At 38.4% G+C, this 22,145-nt stretch overlaps 3 protein-coding genes across 5 annotated transcripts; 1 reads left to right on the plus strand and 2 right to left on the minus strand.

Annotated features, from left to right (window-relative positions):
• Positions 1–142: 142 nt before the first annotated feature.
• On the minus strand, positions 143–10,634 carry LOC137962421 (obtusifoliol 14-alpha demethylase-like). 2 transcript variants are annotated; one of them, XM_068809275.1, is made up of 8 exons: positions 10,263–10,634; positions 9,831–9,953; positions 6,461–6,565; positions 6,109–6,177; positions 5,835–5,948; positions 4,371–4,578; positions 2,042–2,511; positions 143–1,365 (listed from the first exon to the last, which is right to left on the minus strand). In XM_068809275.1, exons 1-8 carry the CDS (start codon positions 10,371–10,373, stop codon positions 367–369), a joined length of 2,199 nt encoding a protein of 732 aa, XP_068665376.1. In that variant the 5' UTR covers positions 10,374–10,634; the 3' UTR covers positions 143–366. The 2 variants fall into 2 exon arrangements, with proteins under 2 accessions (XP_068665376.1, XP_068665377.1); XM_068809276.1 differs by lacking the exons at positions 4,371–4,578; positions 5,835–5,948; positions 6,109–6,177; ... (1 more) ...; positions 9,831–9,953; positions 10,263–10,634 and adding an exon at positions 3,116–3,335.
• A 285-nt stretch (positions 10,635–10,919) lies between these two features.
• LOC137962906 (protein trichome birefringence-like 12) lies at positions 10,920–15,348 on the plus strand. Of its 2 annotated transcripts, none has more exons than XM_068810032.1 (5): positions 10,920–11,055; positions 11,968–12,507; positions 12,633–12,764; positions 14,430–14,679; positions 14,797–15,348. In XM_068810032.1, the coding sequence occupies exons 1-5, from the start codon at positions 11,021–11,023 to the stop codon at positions 15,100–15,102; spliced, it is 1,263 nt and encodes a 420-aa protein (XP_068666133.1). In that variant the 5' UTR covers positions 10,920–11,020; the 3' UTR covers positions 15,103–15,348. The 2 variants fall into 2 exon arrangements, with proteins under 2 accessions (XP_068666133.1, XP_068666134.1); XM_068810033.1 differs by having other exon boundaries at positions 14,821–15,348.
• Positions 15,349–15,821: 473 nt separating this feature from the next.
• On the minus strand, positions 15,822–21,241 carry LOC137962748 (probable N-acetyl-gamma-glutamyl-phosphate reductase, chloroplastic). The gene is made up of 13 exons (XM_068809791.1): positions 21,088–21,241; positions 18,939–19,109; positions 18,651–18,758; positions 18,382–18,468; positions 18,160–18,210; positions 17,967–18,038; positions 17,628–17,747; positions 17,397–17,457; positions 17,232–17,312; positions 17,063–17,142; positions 16,843–16,932; positions 16,221–16,349; positions 15,822–16,120 (listed from the first exon to the last, which is right to left on the minus strand). Exons 1-13 carry the CDS (start codon positions 21,175–21,177, stop codon positions 16,013–16,015), a joined length of 1,248 nt encoding a protein of 415 aa, XP_068665892.1. The 5' UTR covers positions 21,178–21,241; the 3' UTR covers positions 15,822–16,012.
• Between the last annotated feature and the right edge of the window lie 904 nt (positions 21,242–22,145).

Genomic DNA, 22,145 nt, shown 5'->3' on the forward strand with positions numbered 1-22,145 from the left:
CCACACTTATAATTAGCATTTTCGAATTAGAAAATACCCCAAGTAATCTTGGCCATATAATGTGTTCTCCTGATCAGTTTGAGGTCTATAGAACATTGGATAGGGTGGTACAGATGCAGGGAAAGAGAAATGAAGTCAACAGTAAAGCACAGTTCCATGTAACACATTTTGTTTTCATAACCTGTTCTCACTTCAGATCTGTTCAAGAATTCCCTCGAGCAAGACAAACACCTACTAAAACCCCTAACAAATAGAGTGATGAAGGAAACTTTCAAAAATGATTTAAAAAAAAAAAACAACAACATCAACAAGAACAAACCATACTTGACTTACTAATCTAATCACACACAAAGGATCATTGTATCGTCAGTCTACAATCAGCTGTCGCCTCTTATAACGTACCATGACCTTTCCTTTCACTCCCACAACCATAGCATTCCAGTCTATCTCTGGGAAGGGAGAAACCAGCTCCAGCTCAAAGTTCCTCAACAGATGAGTCCAAATTGCCTTTATCTGCAAGTAAGCGAATGGCTCACCAAGGCAACCATGCCTACCGCCACCAAATGAGATGTACGAGAACGGTCCAGCAGCCTTGTCCTCCTCCCTCCCAGGTGCAAACCTGTCTGGGTCATAACTGTCTGGGTCGCTGTAAATGTATGGAAGCCGATTGGCAAAAGCTGGTGAAGTGGCCACTATATGACCCTTTGGGACATCATACTCCTTCCCTTCTTGAGTCTTCACAGTGAAATCACTGTGAGATTGGCGAAGTAGAAGAATCAGAGGAGGGTGGAGTCTCAAAGCTTCCTTGATGCAGCGATACAATGTGTCCATTTCTGACAAAATATCATGATCAACTTTGTTTCCATGTTTCTTTATCAAACTCTTCTGCTCCTCCAACACTGCAGAAAGGTATCCCTTGTGGCGGAGGAGGTAAGCCCCTGTCCATGTGGAGGTGATGGAACTAGTATGTTGTCCAGCAAATAGGGCAGCAATGAGGAGGCCAGTGACCTCCGATTCAGAGGTAGGCCGGCCATCTTTGTACTTAGAATCAATGAAGCACTGAAGCATGTCATTCTCGGATTTCCCAGAAACTTTGCGGGAGGAGATGATGGATGCAAAGATCTCAGCAAGCTTTTTTCGAGCCCTGTCCCGTCGACGGTGAGCAGGAATTGGGAGGTAAGGGTAGATGACGCTAATTGGGAGCATCCCATTGTCAAGGTCATGGAAAAGGACTGATACATCATCAAAAAGCTTGTCCCTCACCTCACGACCCAAAAGGCATCTGCTGGCCGTCAGGATGATGAGATGCTCCAACTCATACTTCAAGTCCACTTCACCATTTTCCCCCCACTTTGAGAAATAATCCTGCGACAAATAGACAACACAGTAATATATCAGTTGAGAAGCAGATACACAATGTTAAAGTCAAATAATAAGTATCAATTCAATGAGTTCCCACAACAAAATGGCGTGGATGATACATATGAGTATCTCACACGGCCCTATGTTCAAATAATTTTCAAACAGCAGATTCTAAAACTATCTTCATCATAGAGAACTGCTTGGCAAGTGGCATCAAAATTAAACTAAATCCATTGCCTGAGGTTAGAGCTTTTAATTGCTTCAAGTGGAGACCAAATTATCTTTTCACAACAACACATCACTTGGTAATGTATTGCGACACACTTGAACAACCTTTAGCACAACTACTGTGCTCCTCTTAAAGTATCTCGGTGAACTCTGAACAATCTTGTCAAACCAAAACCCACCGTAAGTAGAACACATTAATCAAATGGAGCTAGTTAGCAATTCAAGACGAATAAAACAGAAGCTCCAATTGAATGAGGTCATGATACTCATAGAGAGTATATAAACCATATAAACTGTATTATTAGCATAAATATGCATTCGATAGACACTTGTGCCAGAGCAAAAAGAATACTAAGCACTATCAATTCACATCCAACAATACAATGAAGAAGTCATTGATTAGTTTCCTGATGAGGGGAATGGCATCAGCAAAAAGAACTGATATACATACCTCAGCCTCAACAACCATCTGATCTACATATCCCTTCAACCTTGTCACTCTGAGAGCCTCTGTGAAGAAGCGAAACTGCTCCTGCCTCACTGAATAGTCAACATCAAAAACAACTCCAGGACCAAAGGTGGGAACATTAAACTGGTAGACCTCTTGCTGGCTAAGATCGGACTCAGGTGCCTTGAAGAAATGTGCTGAGACCTCCGGCCCAATGAAGAATGTGATGTTCCTGTTCGCAAGCTGCACACTGAATACACTTCCAAGCTTTTGATACTCCTCCCGGAGCATCACAATCGGACCTTTCATGAATCGAACAAGTCCTCCAAGAAATGGCCATGCCTTCACGGACGGAGGAAGGCGTTTTCCAGATCTAGAGTTCTTTAGCAGAGATAGAAATTTCAAGAAGACGAAGGTTGCCAATATGAGTAAGGAAGCGTTCAGGAATTTGCTATCCTTCAATAGATCCATAGCTGCCAAGGAAAACACGGCAAAATTCGCAAGAAAAGTATTACATAGAAGATCATACAGAAATTACATTCAGAAAGATGAAAAACGCAGAGAAAGCACAGAGCCAAACAAAACGCAATCAAAGACAATGGATTAAAAAAATACAACTTCACGAAAAATACGAGTAAACGCAATCTGAAGAACACACACATTTAAACCCACATACAGAAAAAAAAAAAAAACACTCAGGTGTGCCGAAGTAGTCTGAATGCAGATCCTTGAAACCCCCTAAAACCCTCCAAAAAAGCAAGAATCAGAAATACACCAAGCACGCAAAAGTTGAATCTCCTGATGGTTACAACGTCGGGAAGACAACAATTTTTCATGAGTTCCTCCAAAAATATCAATTACTTGCAAAATCAAATCCAGCAAATCTAGTGAGAAAACAACAAAAAAATTTCAACCACACACTCTCAGTCGATAGTTCATATGATCGTACATGGTAGAGAAGATCCAAATGCTCAAAAAACACACAAAAAAAAAAAGAGAGCATGCAATAGGTAAAGAAACCTCAACGAAATAACAGAACAACACTGAAAGAAATGAAAAAACGGGCAAAAAGGGAACCTGATTCCCGCTTAATGAGCAAGATGAGACGGGCGATTACAGATTAGAGTCTAAGCATTTGACAGGATGGCACAACCGCATTGCCTCGCCAAGCTGTATATAAAGCTCTCACACTCACACTCCAACATTTTTGTCGCTCCCTTCCGCTCACGAATCTGGAATTTTCTTCCCCTCTACACTAAAAATATTGTGAGAGTGAAAACACGGGGGAAGAGTAAAAAAGTAATGAGTTTTTTTACAAGGGCAGCAGTGGGCGGGACAAGGTATGGCCTGAGAGCGGTTTATAACGGCACAAGAACGGAGATTCCCCTCCAAAAGGCGCTTTGAAATGGCACCTTGGATTGTTGGGGTGAGTTCTCTAGGAAAACATATTTTCACCTATTTTTTTGTTTTTTATTATAGAAATTTAGGCCCGGTGATGCGACCATGGCTTGATTACTGGTAACCCGATCCCAAAAACTTAGGTTTAGGTTTCTAATTTCACCCTGCTGGTCAAAGAAACGGTAAGAAAAAAACGTGTTTTTCTAAATTTGACCTGAACTTAACCTATAAATAAAACAAAGATATAAAACGGGCTTAAAACAAGTCAGGTTTACATGGATGAGGTGGAGATAGTGCAAGAATAGGGTTACGATGATGGGGATGGGATTCAAGTTCAGGTTTTAGTTAACCTAACCTATGCCTACCCTACTCTCATTGTTTATATTTATTCCAGTTAAATTGGGTCGAATGCCCTATTCCAATTTGTGTAGATGCCTACATATAAGAATCTTGTTCTGAAACCTCTTTTGCTAATTAATAAACGCAAGATATTTGTACTCACTAATATATGTCAAACTATCCTTATCAATTTCTTCGCTTGGGATTTCTTTGCCATGTGAGACTTCAACAATTATAAATTGTGGTTGGTCATAAGACCCAGCACATTTTAATCTTTTCTGAATTAGATGCAATTCAAATCAGATTTCTGAACCAAACAGAGAAATGCCCGTTCTTGCGCTACTCATGTGTAGTTCCCAGGAGAACCTTGCATGTTCTCTCTTTACAAAAAACAATACAAAAAATTGGTTTGACAAGCCAATCCACATACACCCACCATTTACCCTCCCTCAAGCTAGAGTTGAATACCGTAGGAAGTGATAACGTCATAAATCCAAAACCAGTTGTGATCCTCTAATTCACACTTCATATCAGAATAAGAAACCCTTTCAGCAAATAAATTTATACACAAGGCGGTCTAGTTATACGTGGCTACCGGTGTTTGAGGTATCCCTCCATGGAGACGGGGTCAGACATTCAACATCCTCAATCTCCTGTAAGCGATCCTTGATTGGGGTTGTCAGCAGAGAAGACTGGCCAACTCGCAACTGTTGAAGCATCACAAATGACTCCCGCATTGTTGACATGGCCTCAAAGAAGCGTGTGCATGAAGACAAAGCAATGGGAATTGGTCGTAGCATTTCCTGCATATGAAGCGGATAACCATTAATATCTGGAAAAAAAATGCAACTTAGACATGGCTTAAAATACAACCAAAAGGATCCTCTTTTATTTTTTAATGTCGATGACAACATGCCAATCCCACCCCTCTCTGCCCCTAATGAGACCATCGAGCAAAAGGTCCAAGCCACTTGATTTTAGCAGATTTGGTCATACCCAGAAAAAGCTAATTGTATTTATGTGTCAACAACTTTGGCATATGATGTCAAGTACAATGATCAGAAGTTCTAGGTAGAACTAAATGACTTAATGGGAATTTAATCCAGCCTTGCAGGACTTGGTGCAATCTGTCTAACCAGACAACACAACCTGCCAGGTCTATCTAGCTGGATAGACTTAACTAATTCCATGGAACATCAAAGATATCAATTGAGCTTGTAAGTATGGTCCATAAGCCCTTCTAAACTTGCATTTTCCATCTACTTAGCAAGGTTAACTACCTACAACATCTATCTACCTTGCTAGACTTCATTAACAGCACAGAACTTCAACAGAATCAATTGAGCCTTGGCATGATCTACAATCTAACTTAACTCAATGGGGCAAATAAAGTATTCGCTGGCATTGCTCATCAACAAAAATAATAAACCCCACCTCATTATCTTTTTTCATAAATTTTCTACCCCATATTGTTTATTTCCAAATTTTAGTATCTACTTGTTCCTTTAATGGTGCCAAGGAAAACCTGAAAAAGACTTCAACAGATAGACTGTAATTTTTTTTGATAAAGAATTCACGTGCCCTGACATAGCAGGGAGAAGGCCATGATGATAAAGATGATTATGGCAAATAGTTGCTTCATCCACAACACATACAGACATTGAACAGCCCAACAAATTTTTCAGGTTATAAATAATGCATGGATGCCCCTGGAACCAACGAAACAGAAAATTTGCACACAAATTTTTGCACCATATGCATTATGCTGAATGGTAATCACACACAGTACTTCACCAAAAGATCCTTGCAAATGGCTCAATCAAATGTACATTATAGTGTCTCTACTGCCAATTTCTTCTATTTTCTTTCTTTCTTGAAACATGATATAGACAAAAATGATGCCAGTGATCCAACATTAGCAAAAGGGAATCTTTTAATCATAAGGGAATAGTATGACCACATTCAGAGGATATGTAAATTAAAAACAATATCTATGACAAGATCTTTGAAGCATCACCCACTTGTAACTTAAAATAAATAAATGACAATACATTCTTACCCCCCAAATTGAAGGTGGCTCTCTAAAATTCTGACTCCACTGAAAATCTGCAACGGATGCTGTCAAGGCTTGATAGTCACTTGCAGCCCTAAGCAATAACTCCGAAAATTGTTTCTGTACAAAATACAATCAGAAGAAAGACAAATAATAGTCATGAGACACAGTGAATGAAAAACACCTTATAGATTCCCTGCCAATACAATGTAGCAGAACAAAGAGGGTATCTTATAATTAAGTGAATAACAAAATTGATGTTGTGAACTTTGTCCATTACCTGATATTCTGCTTCCACTGGAATGCAATCTTGTGAATATGGTTGTTGAAGTCGAGCTATGATTCTGTCCTGCCAAACAAAATAACCAATCTTCATGTCAACAGACTACTTTTTCTTACACTCAACCATTCGTGTCCAAGAACTAGTTACTTGAAAAACATTCCAAAGTGACAGCTAGACCCAATAACTGCTAGCTGAAAGACACATCTTTGCAGTTTGAATGTATGAAACTTGCAAAGTAGAGGCAGAATATCCATGTACAAATATGGTATTATGCAAAGTATTTCAAGTTACCTACTTGTACATATAATTAAACCTAAGAAATTTGGTGAAGTTGGTGAAAATGTATTACCTTATTTTGAATAACATCTTTCAATATGGAAGTGATTCTTGCTAAAGATTCACATTTCTTCTCCATTTCACTCACATGTGTCAGGTGCGCCACATTCTTGTCATCCTGCGCATCCAAATTGATATTGACCAAAATAATTTCATATGAGAACAGGACCAATCAAAACAACCATAAGCATTATAGAAATGATTCCATGGCCACCAACATCATTATGCTTGAATCAGCCAAATTTTTAAAGTTTGGTTGATTCACTTCCCTAATAGCGTAGCAAGTCATTGAAAATTTAGAGTATAATTCAGTGAAGAAAATTTTCCAACAAAATGATCCACTATTCATTCAAATGAAAGGTAACAGGTCTCCAGTCATAAGGAGGCAGCATGCTTTGTCATCTTGTAGCACAGAGCATTATGAGCCACCAGCAACAGCTGAACATTCTGGTCAAAACTCTTAACCATGGTATGAAAATGTCCAAATTAGAGGTGCATAAAGCTATCAGAGTACAACAGCCAAGGCAAACTGGAGGTTTAGACGCCCAAGACAGTAATGTTCTCTATCAAAAAATCTTGTATTCACCTGCTACATAGGATCATTCATTCAAAGAAAGGGCGATCCACTCAACATATTATGCCAAAAATGCTCTATAGTGAAGGAATTATCCCATAGGATGATGCATTACATAAAAAACTATAAATATCTATACAAGAGGTCCAATTTCAAGAGCAATCCAATTACCTATGTTAAGGAATAGTCCCACATAGATTAGTGAGTACAAAGATCTTGAATTTATTAGTTGGTAAAGAGGTTTCCTAAGTTGGCTAGTCATTTTGGGATAGGGCCTTTGAACCAATTTAACATGGTATCAGAGCAGGTACTCATATGTGGGCCTGCACCTAAACTATCTACTTGTAGAGCCACAAAAGATGACCTACACCTAAAACTATCCACTTGTAGAGCCACAAAAAAAGAGGGCCTACACCTAAACTGCCTACTCCTAAATTATCCATTTGTAGAGCCACAAAAGAGGGTCTACACGTGAGGGGGAGTGTTAAGGAATAGTCCCACATAGATTAGTGAGTACAAAGATCTTGAGTTTATTAGTTGGTAAAGAGGTTTCCTAAGTTGGCTAGTCATTTTGGGATAAGGCCTTCGACCCAATTTAACAACCTGGACACAATGCTGAGACAAAAAAACACTCCGCATATGAATTGTTCACTGAAGTACTTGTTTACATCAAATTTCTAGCCTCTGAGTCAAATAATGAACAACATATGCTCCAAGTTGGGTAGTCTAACCCTTAAGTCCATCTTTTGCAGCTTTCCAACTCACTTTCTCTCTGTTCTTGCTTACCCAGACAGTGTGGCCACAATAACAAAGATTAATGGGTGCAACTACCATCAAAGAGACTCTTCCGACATGTTTGAATAACATCTACTTAGTTGAGACAAATAAATGCATTAAGAGTAGTCCCACATGGATCCAGGATGAAAAACATTGTGGGTTATTCCTTAGGAAGATGTCTCCTAACTTTAACTGGTCATTCTGGGATAGACTTGGACTTAATATTAACATAAAATCATAGTAGGTGTCCACACATGGACCTCCACCAAAAATTGTACACATGTATAAGCCACAAAGAGGGCTCACACATGAGGGGAAGTATTAACAGTAGTCCCACGTTGATCCAAGATTAGGAAAAGTTTGTGCTTGCTAATTAGGAAGAAGCCCCCTAACATAAGCTAGTCATTTCAGGATGGACCTAAATCAACTTTAACAAGATGCATGATACAGGCCTTCTCACTGAGTTGTTGTAGAACTTTGAGGTTGATAGGCCTGCTTTCCAGAGAAAATCCTCATAACTAAATATTATTACGCTGAAAGTTGCTGGCTTCCAAACCCTGCATCACCTAGGTAGCTCTTGCCTCTTTGGAGATCATGTATAGGTTGAAGCAGAACCGAATCTTGTATCTGCTTCAGAGGCAGAACAGGTTCGATTGTTGGTCTACGGACACATTACTGAAATGGTAACACCCCTATCCCTGATGCCCTCTTTTCTCATCAATTGGTGGAGTCAATGAGGAACTCATCCACCTCATCCTTAAAACTGCTGGCCTCATGGATTTTACAGATTCCATTAGTGCTGTCAGTCATCAAAAAGTGGAAAGAGACTTCCTCCCTTTCTACCCTGGAGATTTAGATTCCTAAGAAAAGACAACCTCTTCCTATTAGTTCTTTAAAGTAAAAATCTCGATCATAGCTCTATGGGCAATCTAGGTCACAGTTTTTTGGGGGCTTTTTGAAGATCATAATAGTAGAACTCTCATCACCTACTCTAGCTCCTCAGCTTTTCAGATTCCGTTGTGATCGGTATTCCATGGCTTAGTACCCCTCGTGATATCTATAGCAGCCTCCCATGGTGGAAGGGGATTACAAATTGGTGATTGATCTTCTACATGATGCTGAACCACCTAAGCAACTCCTCTACATCTCCAAGGAGATTCATGACATTGCTCTTTGTTTCTTTAGCTCTTGGTTGCAATAACTAGGTCAGCTATAGAGTAGCTCAGTCTTTAGCTAAAGGCAGGACCAATTTTCCAGGCATTTATGGGACTGCGCCCTTGTTCCCAACTAGGCTTCTTTTGTACTAGTCTGTTGTTTACTAGTTTCTTTCATTCAGAAAACAAAGGATTTAAATGAACATGTTATCCCATTTCAAAAGAAAAGAACATGTTAACTTGACTAGATATTGGAGTTATTTTTGTAAAGTAAATATGAATATTATTCAAAGGAAAAATAAAAAATAAAATTATCGATCTTCACTATATGGCCCAACTTATTTTATTCCCATCATGAGTGATATTCTGGGTAATATTATGATACTGCACTACAAGAAATTGAGGGTTTTCTAGCCAAAATCCCCAAGTGCAAAACAAGAGAATAGGCCAAACCAAAGATGGATGCCAGAACTCTTCTTTTAATCACCGGAACATTCCAATTACAACCCTAAATAGAAACTTAAGCTGCAACATGTTCAAATGAACCAAAATGTCTCTAATTGTAATAATTTATGATGGTAAAAGTAGAGGATCTATGCATATGAATATGTCAAAATAGTAGTGACAATACATTGGCACATAATTAATTAAAAATAACTAAGTACAACAGTAAAAGACTAGATCATCCATCCATAGTGAGTTAAAAATGAATATGGAAAGTGTAGTGCAGCTATCAATTATTTGTAAGGTTTTTTTTCCTGATGATTATGTTTCTCAAAATTCAGCTGTGAAAAAAATTTAAAGAGCCACAGACAAACATGCATAATGAGAAACTTTAGGTTGTCACTAGACTGAAAAATAATAGTCGATTAATTCACCTTCCGACCTTGAAGTTCCACTTGCAGGTTAGCTATGTTCCTCTGGACAACAGTCAGCTCGCGCAATACCCTTATCAAATCATCACTCTTGTCGCTATTTGAAGATAAGCCTTGTGCAACTTCCTAGGAGGACATAGATATTAAATTAAATATATATATATAAAAAAAAAACAGTTAGTGAGTAATTTGTCTCATTGGACATGCCAGCGAAAACCAAGCCAACCAGCTGGTGAGTAATTTGACACACTAATGCATAAAACCAAATCACAGTTTTGACAAGAAAGCAAAAGACTCATCTGGAAACAAACCTCATCCTGCCATCCGGATACAAAGTAGGCACTACTTTCATTTCAGTAACGGCATTAAACAAGGAATGCATGGTAAAAACACAAAAACAACGGATAAAAGGTCCTAGGGAATGAGGATGTCAACCTGAGGAATTTTGAAGCCTAGATCAGACGCGATTGATAACGCGTCTGACATGCCCCCTAGTCGTCTCGTTGGCTTTTTTCCCACCCATGTCGTCTCACCAGTCATCGACATTCCTGATACAAAATCCAGAGAAGGAGGAGGAAATGTCTACGTTCTCAGCTTTGACTCCCGAACTACGGTAGAGGAACAGGGCTTTTACAACAGGACTGGAGCTCCAGCACAACGAATTGAGGCTAATACACGAGTGCCAAGAAGCGATCGGTCTGAATTTGCAATTCGCAGCCGCCCGCTTCGAAGATGTGGAGAGGATCGATTTCTTTCGATGGGTAACAATGCAAATGGTTTTGGCTTCCGATCGTGTCAGCCGATGAGTGTAAAACACGATTACCAGGTTATGAAATTCGAATTTTGATTATTTGGTACGTGAAAAAACGAGTTAGGGACGGGACCCGGCTCGGTTTGAGCACCGGTTCGTCCTTGTTTAAGTAACCGATCCGAACTCGAGTGAGCGGCGGTTCGGTTCGCGACCGCTTATAGCCTTCGCAGAGAGGGCGTCGTGAAGAGGCGTTTCGTCGAGAGAACAGGGCAGCCACAACCCCAACAATAGAATCGAAGCAATCTTGCCTATAAACTTCGTGACCGCGTTCTGAACCCAAAAGGAAACAAACCCAGGGAAACCGACTCTGATTCGATTTCTTCGTGAGGTCTCTTTCCGAGGAGAGCGAGCACAAGCACTGACCTATGAAACGAGAGAACGAATGGGAGATACAAAAAACGGAAGCAATCAAGCCAAGTAAATTGATTTTCTGCGTTTCTTTATTTGCCTGAATCCTCCCCTTTCAGTGCCAGTTCACACGTTGTTGATCTGCCTCGCCACTATTCTCACCTCACGACCCAACCATTCGAAGTTATTAAATGAAAGACCCATTTATGCAAACACCTGTCCGAGTTTATGGATTTTGTTTTGCCTTCCTTCCATGGACAAACATTGGTTTCAACAAAACTATTTGGCTTCTTCAAGATTTGCTTGTGAAACCCTTTTTTGAAGTTCATATTTGACTCGTTATTGTTATAAAAGAGAACCAGCATAGTCCAATCAGAAATGGCCTCCTATTAGATGTTTGAAAAGATTCCTCTTATACCTATCAACAGAATGTTGTTGGCTTTTATGTTGCATACTTATTATACTTTATAAGCAAATTTCATCCTATACCTCTCAATGAAATGGCTTTTGGTTCTATTTGCTGGGGAAAAAATTTAATAATGTTTTGAAGGTAGTTTTGTTTTTTTTTATGCAGGTTTTTCTTACTGTAACTGTGATTGGGGGTTACCATAAGAGAAAATTCATTGAAGCAAATGTGGATTCCTTCTCTAGGTTGAATAGATATTGGTCCTCGAGATGATTTGATTACCACCTTAGACAACTAAGATGAGAATTCATGCTCATTGTGTTTCTTTTTATGCAAAAAATGAGTTATTTACTTGCTCATTGAATTCTCTCATTTTGTTTTTGTGTCTTTTCCAATCCGTTATGTGGTGTTTTTTTGTTCCGTCATCCTAGCACCACTAATTAAAGGTGGTTTTGGTTGAGACATCGACTGCCCAAATTGTCAATGTTGTCAATTGGCAGACTCCTCTCTGAAATTAGTTGCTTCTTTTGCTGAGCACTTTTTCTTTTTCTTGTTCCACTTCTCATTGGTTACAGAGAAATGATGTTGAAGCTGTCTTCACGTGTATTTCCTTGGTTGATTCTGCTGACCTGCATACTGCTGTATCTCTACACATCCGTTCTTTCCCTTTGCACTACTACAAAATCCTCATTCATGAGGTTCCACGATATAAGCAAATCACCCGCTTGCAATTTCTTTGAAGGACGCTGGATTCGAGACCCGAGTTATCAGCCTATCTATGAGGGCAACTGCCCTTTTCACAGGAATGCATGGAACTGCTTAAGAAACAAAAGGGACAACATGAGAAATATCAATTCTTGGAGATGGGTCCCAAATAATTGTTCTCTTCAACGAGTTCGCCCGTTAGACTTTTTGGGTTTGTTGAGAGACAAGAATATTGGGTTTGTCGGGGATTCATTGAATGAAAATTTCTTGGTTTCCTTTCTTTGTATTCTGCACTCAGCTGATGATGGAGCAAGAAAATGGAAGAGGAAAGGTGCATGGAGGGGAGGATACTTTCCCAAGTTCAATGTTACAGTTGCTTATCATCGGGCGGTTTTACTTGCCAATTATGAGTAAGAGAATTGCTTGTTGATCCATACCTACTTCTTAGTTAAGAGTTTTATTTTACTTTTAGCTTTTGTAAAATGTTTTGGTGATTAAATTGATGCATTCTCATGCTCATAGCTGATATTTAAAGTTGGCAGCCTGCAAAATTTCCTGGCCAAGATGGAGTAAAGGGAATCTATCGAGTGGATGTGGATGTACCTGCAAATGACTGGGTCAACATTACAAAGTTCTATGATGTGCTAGTCTTTAACTCGGGGCATTGGTATTGCATGTTTTCACTTTTTAAATTTTATTTTAAAGTAATCTGGTTAGAGTAGATTCTTGTCTGATCTAACAAATGTTAATAGTTGTGGAAGTCCAGTGATGTGCTAGAGTTAATACAGGGCATTTAAGTTAATGTTGCATGTCTTCAACTACTTTCTCTATCTATTTCAGTACTCTGCATTAAAGTTAACTTTTACGTAATCTAGAAAATTTTAATAGTATCTGTATGTGTGGTGGGGTGGGGTGAAGAAGGGGTCATTGCGGTTTCACTGAGGGATTGTTTTGTAGTTGTACCAATGGTTGAGGTATTTTCAGTGCCTACAGAACAAATAGACATTTGTGGTTGCATGTCAGGTACTACACAACAATATAGTGTTCTAGAGAGGAAAAGATTAGTAGGCTCAAAGGTTTCATCATCTTGATGCTCCCGCTGTACATGTTGGTGCTCACTCAACCAACCAAGTGGTCAAAGTAGCTGGCCGAAACAAATATCTGGGAATCTCACATGATTTGGTGAGCCATGGGCAGGTCACAGTCTAGGTTAGGCCTTGGGCTCAATTAAGGTTTTGCGTTCATGTCTCAAGAGGGTAAAAGGATATCACCAGGAAAGATAGCCTACCAGAATTCAGTTAATGCCTCAGTGCAGGATACTGAGCTGAAGTTAAGCATGACCCTGCAAATGGCTTTCTATATGCAAGGATATGTAATGGTAGCAATGTGTTATCCTGGTGGACATATTTTGAAGGCAATAAAACTCCATGTTCTTTATTTCCTATTTCCACGTTTCCAGGACATTTAGGAGCATTTGGCTCATAGACTCTTTTTTTTTCTTTCAAAATGCTACCCTCCTTGCTAATTAGCTATGCAAACCTCCTAGTTTGTGAGGTGTTACACCCCTATTTGGCACTTTGGCTATCATTGTTATTAGTATTACATAAATATTGGTGACCTGCCACAAATATTCATGTTACTTGTGAACAACTCTTTGTAAACGTGAAATAATTTATAACTTCTAGACACTGCTATAAAATGTTAAGCTAAAGAAGACAAAACTGTTGCGCTCCCTTACTAGGGCGGATGTTGGAAGCCATTTGCTCTCAGTGGCATCATCTAGGTGACTGTATCTCTTCCTGTTGCTTGAAACCCCTACTTGCTATCTGGTTATCTTGATAAAACTGTTTTTAGGTATAGTAGTCATCAAAAAAGAAAATTTGTGATTATAACTGGTTGAGATTCAAACTATATGTAACCTTAATAGTCAATACAGCATATAGGTTTGTGTCACCAAGGCCTTAACTTATTAATTACATTGTAATTTTTTTAAGTGAGACTCTTGAGATGCAATACTGCCATATTGCAGTCAAAATTGTAATCTATGTGTCTAGGGACTGGTCATACTTACAAAGGAATTTTTGAATTTATTTGGTGACAACCTCTAGAGATACTGGAGCACTTGGATTGACATTCATCAAGCAGTGGGGCAAGATTCTCCTTTTAGACGGAGTTAAGCAATCTGAGATGGAAAAGACATTGTCATCAGATTCCTATTGTTAAATTACCGTTTTTTTATTGATGGAATTATGAAGTGCATTCTCTGGGTAGATTTATTGTGCATGTTATTTGGAAAAAAATCATGTACTAAGTGTTACAAATTTGAATGCAGGTGGGGCGATGATAAATTTCCGAAAGAGACACCACTTGTTTTCTATGAGAAAGGAAAGCCACTAATTCCACCTCTTAAAATATCTGATGGACTCCAAGTTGTTCTCAAAAATATGGTTTCATTCATAGAAAGAGAAGTTCCTCCCAGAACCATCAAGTTCTGGCGAACACAATCTCCAAGACATTTTTATGGTGGTGAATGGAATGAAAACGGCAGTTGCTTGTTTGATGAACCTCTTGACGAGAGCCAGGTACAAGCTTTTAACCTTAGGTAGTTTTGCGTGAAAAGGAAATCAGTTTCTTGTTGATGTTATTGCTTCATTTAGTTTTGATTTCCTTTTGATATTATTGCTGTATTTGTTTTTGAGAACTTCATGGTGATAACTGAGCAGTTGGATATGTGGTTTGACCCAAAGAATAAAGGAGTGAACAAGGAAGCGAGAGAAGTGAACCGTCTAATTCGACAGGCATTAGAGGGTACAAGTATTAAGCTGCTGGATCTGACCCATTTGAGCGAGTTCAGAGCAGATGCTCACCCAGCTGTTTGGTTAGGAAAGCAAGATGCAGTTGCTATTTGGGGCCAGGACTGCATGCACTGGTGCTTGCCTGGACTGCCGGATGTATGGGTTGATATCTTGTCTGAATTAATTTTAAACAACTTGGGAAGGGGTTGATGGACAGAGAGCCATAGGCATTGTCATATTCATTTGTAACATTTGTTTTTCCCCTCCAATTTGGTAGGGGAGGTGAATATTGCATTTTAGGCACATTATTTTTCATTATTTTTTTTTTTTTTACCGGAAACTTTAAGAGTTAAAAGGAATTAGAGCAGGGTAGACTCCCTTATTGTAGATGCGCAAGAAGCCATTAGTTTCTGGTGAATGGGATGCATGCTGCTTTTATTGCTTATACAGAAGAGAATAAGATGGGTTGCTTTTACCTAATCAGAGTATGCCTCAGATGGAATCCTTATGACTACACAACCAACTACAGGGAAATTTCTCTAGCTTTATACAAGCTCACACATAAATTACTGTGAATAAATCAGAGCCAGAATCCAAGACAACGATTCGAAACAGAGAGAGAGAGAGAGAGAGAGAGAGAGAGAGAGAGAGAGAGAGAGAAGCCCTTTTAAAAACATTATATTCTGAAATCTGCATTCAAACAACAGAATAACTAAGTAATGAATATTTTTGGAACAAAGTTCTGATATCAGTCAATTATTTGGCTAATTCTAATTCATTACCTCTTCTAGCTTTATTCTCTAGCCTTAGTTATGAATAAGTTTCGTCCCTTTCAAAAAAAATTGTCTTCCCTTCACTTTGTTCAAACTTCTAAAGTAGTGTTGTGAAAATCAAAGTGACCATCAACCAGGTGGTGCTTGGATTGTCATTGTTGAACCCAATAATGAGGAAATTATAAACCTTGTAACATAGTTCAAGTTTACCTAAAATAAAACCAGGTTTTATTTGTCTTTGTGCTGTAACTGACCTTATAATTTATTACAGTAATTGAATAATGTGAGGGTTGGAAACACTGGAATAATCTTCAGCCCAAACTCAAGACAGCCAAAAATAAAGAACATCAAGGAAACAGAGGTTGGTAAAGCAACCCTGTGCTTTCTGGAAAACCCATCATCAAATTAAGGTTCTGCAGTGCTTGACCAGAAGCTCCTTTCACAAGATTATCAATCTGCACCATTAAGTAATTTGTATGTGCTTGTCACCCATAGAAGATGGTAAATAAGATGAATAAAGTAGCTGAAAATATGAGAGTAATTTTGTTCACTTACTACAGATATGATGATTGCTCTTCCAGGAATTCGATCAGGAAACACATTCATGAAACAATAATTGGATCCTCGCACATTTCGAGTGTGGGGTATGACTCCTTTCTCCAACAAAATAACAAATTCTTCATCCTGATATGTATAAAAATTGTCAAGTAAAACAACATAAACAGAGTAAAAGTAAAATACAAGACTTGGAAGACAAGCAGTGAGGACGAATATGAACAAATGAAGACTGAACTCAGTCACATGAGGCAAGCAATGGGAGTAGCCATTTTCCGAGTGGTGAAGACTGAACTCAGTCACTCTCTTATGCAGAATGGAGAAATTTAAATTTGATCTGAAAGGAAATTATAAGCCTTTGGCTTCTTCTAACTTCATGTTCTTTAATCTTCTTGTTAATACATCAATGTAGGATCCTTTGTTATACTCAGCTTCAAATGGAGAAAGTATGAAATGAAACCAGTTTAAGACCATTGTCGAGATGAGTAAAAAGGATATCCGTGAGGGTTCCCAAACAACAGAGCAAGTCCTAGCTAAAGATGTAGAAAGGCTTTTCTATATAACGAACCTTTTACAGTTTCATGTTTAAGGAGCACAACAAAGCTCCAGACCAAGAAATTACCTCATAACAAGTTCTTAATTGTTGGTCAAGATCCTCAACTGTCACACCAGAAGTCATTTCGACATAAATTGTTGATTGCATGCCACGACTCTGCGAAGCATGAAATGCATAACCTGAGTTAGTCCACAAAAGAGTTGAAGATTGTTACTGATAAACTTTATTGTTCTAAGTAAATGAAGTGACAAAAAAACCAACATCTTGATTGAACTATATTCCTTACCATTGGCATCAGGTGAGGAGTGAAACTGACTATTACTTTAGCAAGTGAAGCCTCAGAGAGACCTTGCTCAATTTCTGGCACTGAACAATTGAAGGAACATTTTCAGTATCTCCAAGAATGTTTGATGTAATTAAGTTGAAGAAATTAAGAACCAGATGCAAGACCGAACCATGACGATGTCTTGTAACTCCATAAGAATGTAGTCCTTCAGCTACTTCAGTGTACAAATTTGCTTCTTTGGCCGAGCGTCCTGCAATTTTTCAAAGGTTAAAAACAGTTCAAAATGATTAGACCATCATCATGCATAATGACAATGAATATGAAACAGCCCAACCTGCTCCACTGACACCAGATTTAGAATCAATAATAATATTTCTCAGTTCTATGAGTTGAGCCTGTATGCAAAGTTTGTAGGAGGTAAGAACCCAACAGCTGCTCAATATGAAATATACTGACCTATGCATAGAAAATCTTTCAACGATCCACATCATGCACCAAGAATGAAAAAGTTTCAAACATATACACAAATAATAGCTTGAATTACCAAGGAAAAGCAAATGCAAACCTTAATCAAAGGAACGAGAGGCAATTGAATAGATGTGGGATAGCAACCAGGATTTGCTACTAGCCTAGCACTACGAATTTCCTCTCTTGAGATCTCCGTCAAACCATACACAGCTTCTTTCTAAATCCACAGCCATCAAGCCGTTATCAAGCAGCATAAAATCAGATGAATTTGACAACAAAAGATGTAGGGCAACTACAACTCTGGAATATAAAAAAGAAATTTTATATCCCAAGCCCCCTCATTCCCAACAAAAAATGAAAATAAAACTAAAAATAAAAAGAAAGAGATGGAAACAATTGATATTTCCTCAAGGTATACACCATAGCAATAGCTGACCTGCAACTGTGGTGCCCTATGAGCCTGACCATACCATTCTTCATATTCTCCGATATCACGAAGGCGAAAGTCCTAAAAACAAAGAGATGTTCCCGCTTCTTATACATAAATGCAGAGTATTTGTAAAAACTTTTGAACTTATTAATAATCAAGACAACACCATTTAGTACAACAAAATGCACCCAAAGCATACTGCAGAAAGATCAACAATCTTCAATCCTGTTGGAAGGCCTTTGATGATTTCCTGGAAAAGGAAGAAAAGCAGACCAGATTCAGTTTATTAAACTAATAGTTGACTTGTTTCAGGGAGAAGTTATATTTCTATAATTTCTATATGTTAGTTAGGGTTAAACATGGACAGAACAGTTCTTCTTGCAAATATAGGCCCATCCCAATAGATCAACAATAATTTTACCTGTGTTGTTCCATGGGGCAAGCAACAAAAAACAGCATCTACATTTGAAAAATCTGCATCTTTAATAGCAACCATATTGGGCAAGTCCTGCAAACCAACAGAACTTAAGCCATCACATTTTTAAAGAAGTTCAAAGTTCATAGAAGATTAACAGAGTAACTTCGCTCTTTCTGAAATCAAGCTCCAACAACCACATTTCAGAACAAAGAAAATAGTTGACAATACATAAGAAGAGCAGTCATAAAACCAATCAATCTAAAAGGCCAAACCTGTGTGATCAAGTGAGGGAACACTGATCCTATAGATTGGCCGGCTTTCCTGTCAGCTGTCATCAGCGTAATATCAAAGTTTGGGTGATTTGCCAACAATCGCACAATCTGTCAAACACACATAATCAGATGACACACATATTAAAAAAATATAGAAAACAAATATCAGCTTCCCACCTGTCAACACAGCATGTTTCCGCACTCCGGTAAGTGTTCTCTTTACGAGTTCAATGACAGATTGATGTTAACTTTTATGGAAAAAAAAGATAAAAAATCGAAATAAATTACCTCAGAGCCAGTGTAACCACTTGCTCCAAGCACACCAATGCGTATAGTTTTCTCTGATTTCTCTATCTTTGCCTTTCGAAACGGTAAACTTTGCGGAGATGCAGCAACAGAGCACCTAACTTGCAGTATGCTTTCATTTCCTCCCTTAGGCTTGCTAACTCTTGCATTGTGCTAAAATTTGGGAAAGAAAAAAAGCATTTGCAAACAGCTGAGTTTATAAGAGCAGTCTAGCTGACGATATTGAAAACACCCAAACAAGAAATTTGGAATCAAATGCTCCAAGAAACACCAAAGCTCCAATAATCAAATGCTGAAATCTGAAGAGTCTCATTTTGTAAATGGAGAAATGGCTTTAGTTGTAGACTCTTGAATTCACATAACAGAGAATTGGGAGATTGGATACATGTAATAAAGAAACCTGATTTGGTTTGCACCAAAGTAGATTTCCCAGTGGTTGCAGAGCTAGAACTAAAAGGTGGGCATTATGAGTGGAGCAATTAACATGCTTACACTAAGCAAGAGGAAGTTCAAATAAATCCAACCATCTAGTTGAATTCACTGTACTATAAGCTTATTCTTACTTGTAATCTTTGCATAAAGCTTCGTATAGGGCTCCTAAGGGGCATAAGAGAGTAATGGAGGTCTGCCCATGCAGACCATTTAGAACAAGTGGGTCAGAGTACAACATAAAGGAAGTAGAACCAGAGGTACAGAGTTTTTTACAAGGCAGGCTTTTCAACGCCATGAAACACAATTAATTGCCATTATTTTGTAAAGAAAATATGTAGCAGACTCAGAATATAATTTTTATACTAATCCATCTTCTCACTGTTAACCCCTGCCCCCCCCCCCCCCCCCCCCCCCCCCAAGCCAAAAAAAAATGATCTCTTCCTTGGCTTCTGATAGTGAATTTGACCAAATTTCTCGAAATACAAATAATAAAGCAATGAACTCGTTTCCAAGCCTATTTCTGCTCTAGTTACATGAGAGAATGATCTGAATTCATTAAGATCTAAACAACTTTCCCTTATCATCTTCCAAGACAATATCAACATTAATTCTTAGATTCTATGTCGATGATGTTCCCAAGTCTAACTTGCAACTCTCTCAAAAGTCTTCAATACCACAAAAAGGTACATCACAGTGTCCTTCAAAGTCCCACCTACAAAGTGAGGAACAAAAATGCAAACCCAGATACAGATAATATTGAGTGGCAAAAAACTGAAGTGAAGAGCATTGGAAAAGCACCATGCAAATAAATAAGAGAAAAGCTCAATGAGCTCAAACGAATGGATGGATACTCTATGCCATCACACTATCTTTGAGGCAAAGCATCAAAACACTAAAGTTAAGTATGAGCTAAAGGATTTTCTTCTTCACCTTGAGATCTGGAGCCACAACTAAAGCTGTGTCATTTAAAAACACAGCAACAGCAAGCCCACCGAGTGTGGGGATAGGTTAAGAATCAATAACCATTCGTGAGCACAAAAACACAAAATGGATTTATACCCTGTGCCCTCACATTTACTTTAAACTAAAGATTCAAAAAAATATTGTCTTCTTCACCTTGAGATCTGGGGTCACATCAAAAGTGGTATCATTTAAAAACCCAGTAATAGCGAGCCCCCCGAGTAGGGGATTAGGTGTTGAGTATCAGCTTTTCCGTTCATGAGTACAGTAAAACATTTCATTTCAAAGATAATACCCAGATGCTTAATCTCAAGGGAAACTCTTAACAGGCAGGGGTAAACCTGCCAGAGGCTTTTTTATGGTATCACTTCTTTTTCAGGCTAAGTGTAATGTTATCTTTCACAAAGTAATCAGGCACAACAAACTTCTTAGTGAGCGATAGGACATGAAACAGGAAACTCCGCCCCATAAAGTAACAAAATCAGTTTTTAGTGGCGGAAAAGAAAAAGAAAATACATGCAACTGTTAGGAACTCAAGGCAGAGAAGATCCAATCAATAAGACCTCCACAGCATGCTCAAAAGTGAATGCAGCATACCTCTTCCCCAGCTCAACAAAAGATAAATAAAATGAAACAAAATCAAACAATTTTGCGGAAGAAGTCCAAAAAAGTAACTCGAAGAGCAGTAGGCAAGGAATGCAAGAGCGAGCAACAGAGCAAATACAGGAAAAGCCCTCACTTTAAAACTTCGAAGAAAAAGGAAAGTTTCTTTTTGAGCTGTGGCGGCCTTCGAAGGGGGAAGCAGCAGCGCAGGAGAAATAGAAGACATTTTTTTCGCAGCACTCGTAAAGCCCTCAAGAGAAAATGCAGCTCTACTGCAGGGACACCTTCGAACAAGTCCACGACAAACAGCTGGTCGAACTTCAGAGGCTAGAATTTATAAATTTCTACTTACAATCAATAAACTGATGAATATATTTTATAAGATAGTTTTTATTTGACTTTTTAATTGATAAGTTAAGATGGATTTTAACTTGTCTGAATTAATAAAATAATTAAAAATAAATAATTTATTTATTTATTTAAATATATAAAAATAAAATACTTAAAAAAATGTTACTTTTATAATATCTAAATGCTTAATCAAAATTTTACTTTTAATATCTAATTTCTCACTCTTAAAATATTAATTATATATAATATTAAATAATAAATTTATGTAAATAAAAAAGAACAAAATTAATTTTATAGATTTAATTTTATAATCAGTTTTATTTAACTAAACTAAAATATTTTTTAACTTGTTTTAAAATTAATAAATAAAAATAAATAAATTAAGGTTTATTTTATTTAATAAAAAATATAAAATAAAATGATTAAACAATTTCTTAATTTTATAATATCCAAATGTTAATCAAATTATTACTTTTAGGGGTGGTTTCGAACAGAGCCAGCTCGCGAGTCGACTCGGTTCGGCTCGATTCGATTCGTTTATCTATCGAGCTCGAGCACCGAAATCGGCTCGTTTACCTTAACGAGCCGAACTCGACCAAAGCAAGGTTAGGTTTGTCGGCTCGCAAACCGGCTCGAAGTGAGTCAGATCGGTATCGAGATCGCGAGCGAGCGGGAGAGCGGGAGCGGGATCGAGAGCGAGGGGGGGGGGGGGGGGGGGGGGGGGTCGCTGCCGACCCCTCCCATCGGTTGTTGTCGCAGCTGTTCGCTGGCCGTCTCTACCGCCGTCGCAGTTGCTCGCCAGCCGCTTCTGTGGTCATCCGTTCAATTTCTTCCTCTCCTCGC

Source organism: Aristolochia californica, unplaced genomic scaffold, assembly GCF_029961685.1.
Source record: "Aristolochia californica isolate CCGP_79_NKW_82.1479 unplaced genomic scaffold, dmAriCali1.0.hap1 SCAF_4, whole genome shotgun sequence".
Classification (NCBI taxonomy): Eukaryota; Viridiplantae; Streptophyta; class Magnoliopsida; order Piperales; family Aristolochiaceae; genus Aristolochia; species Aristolochia californica.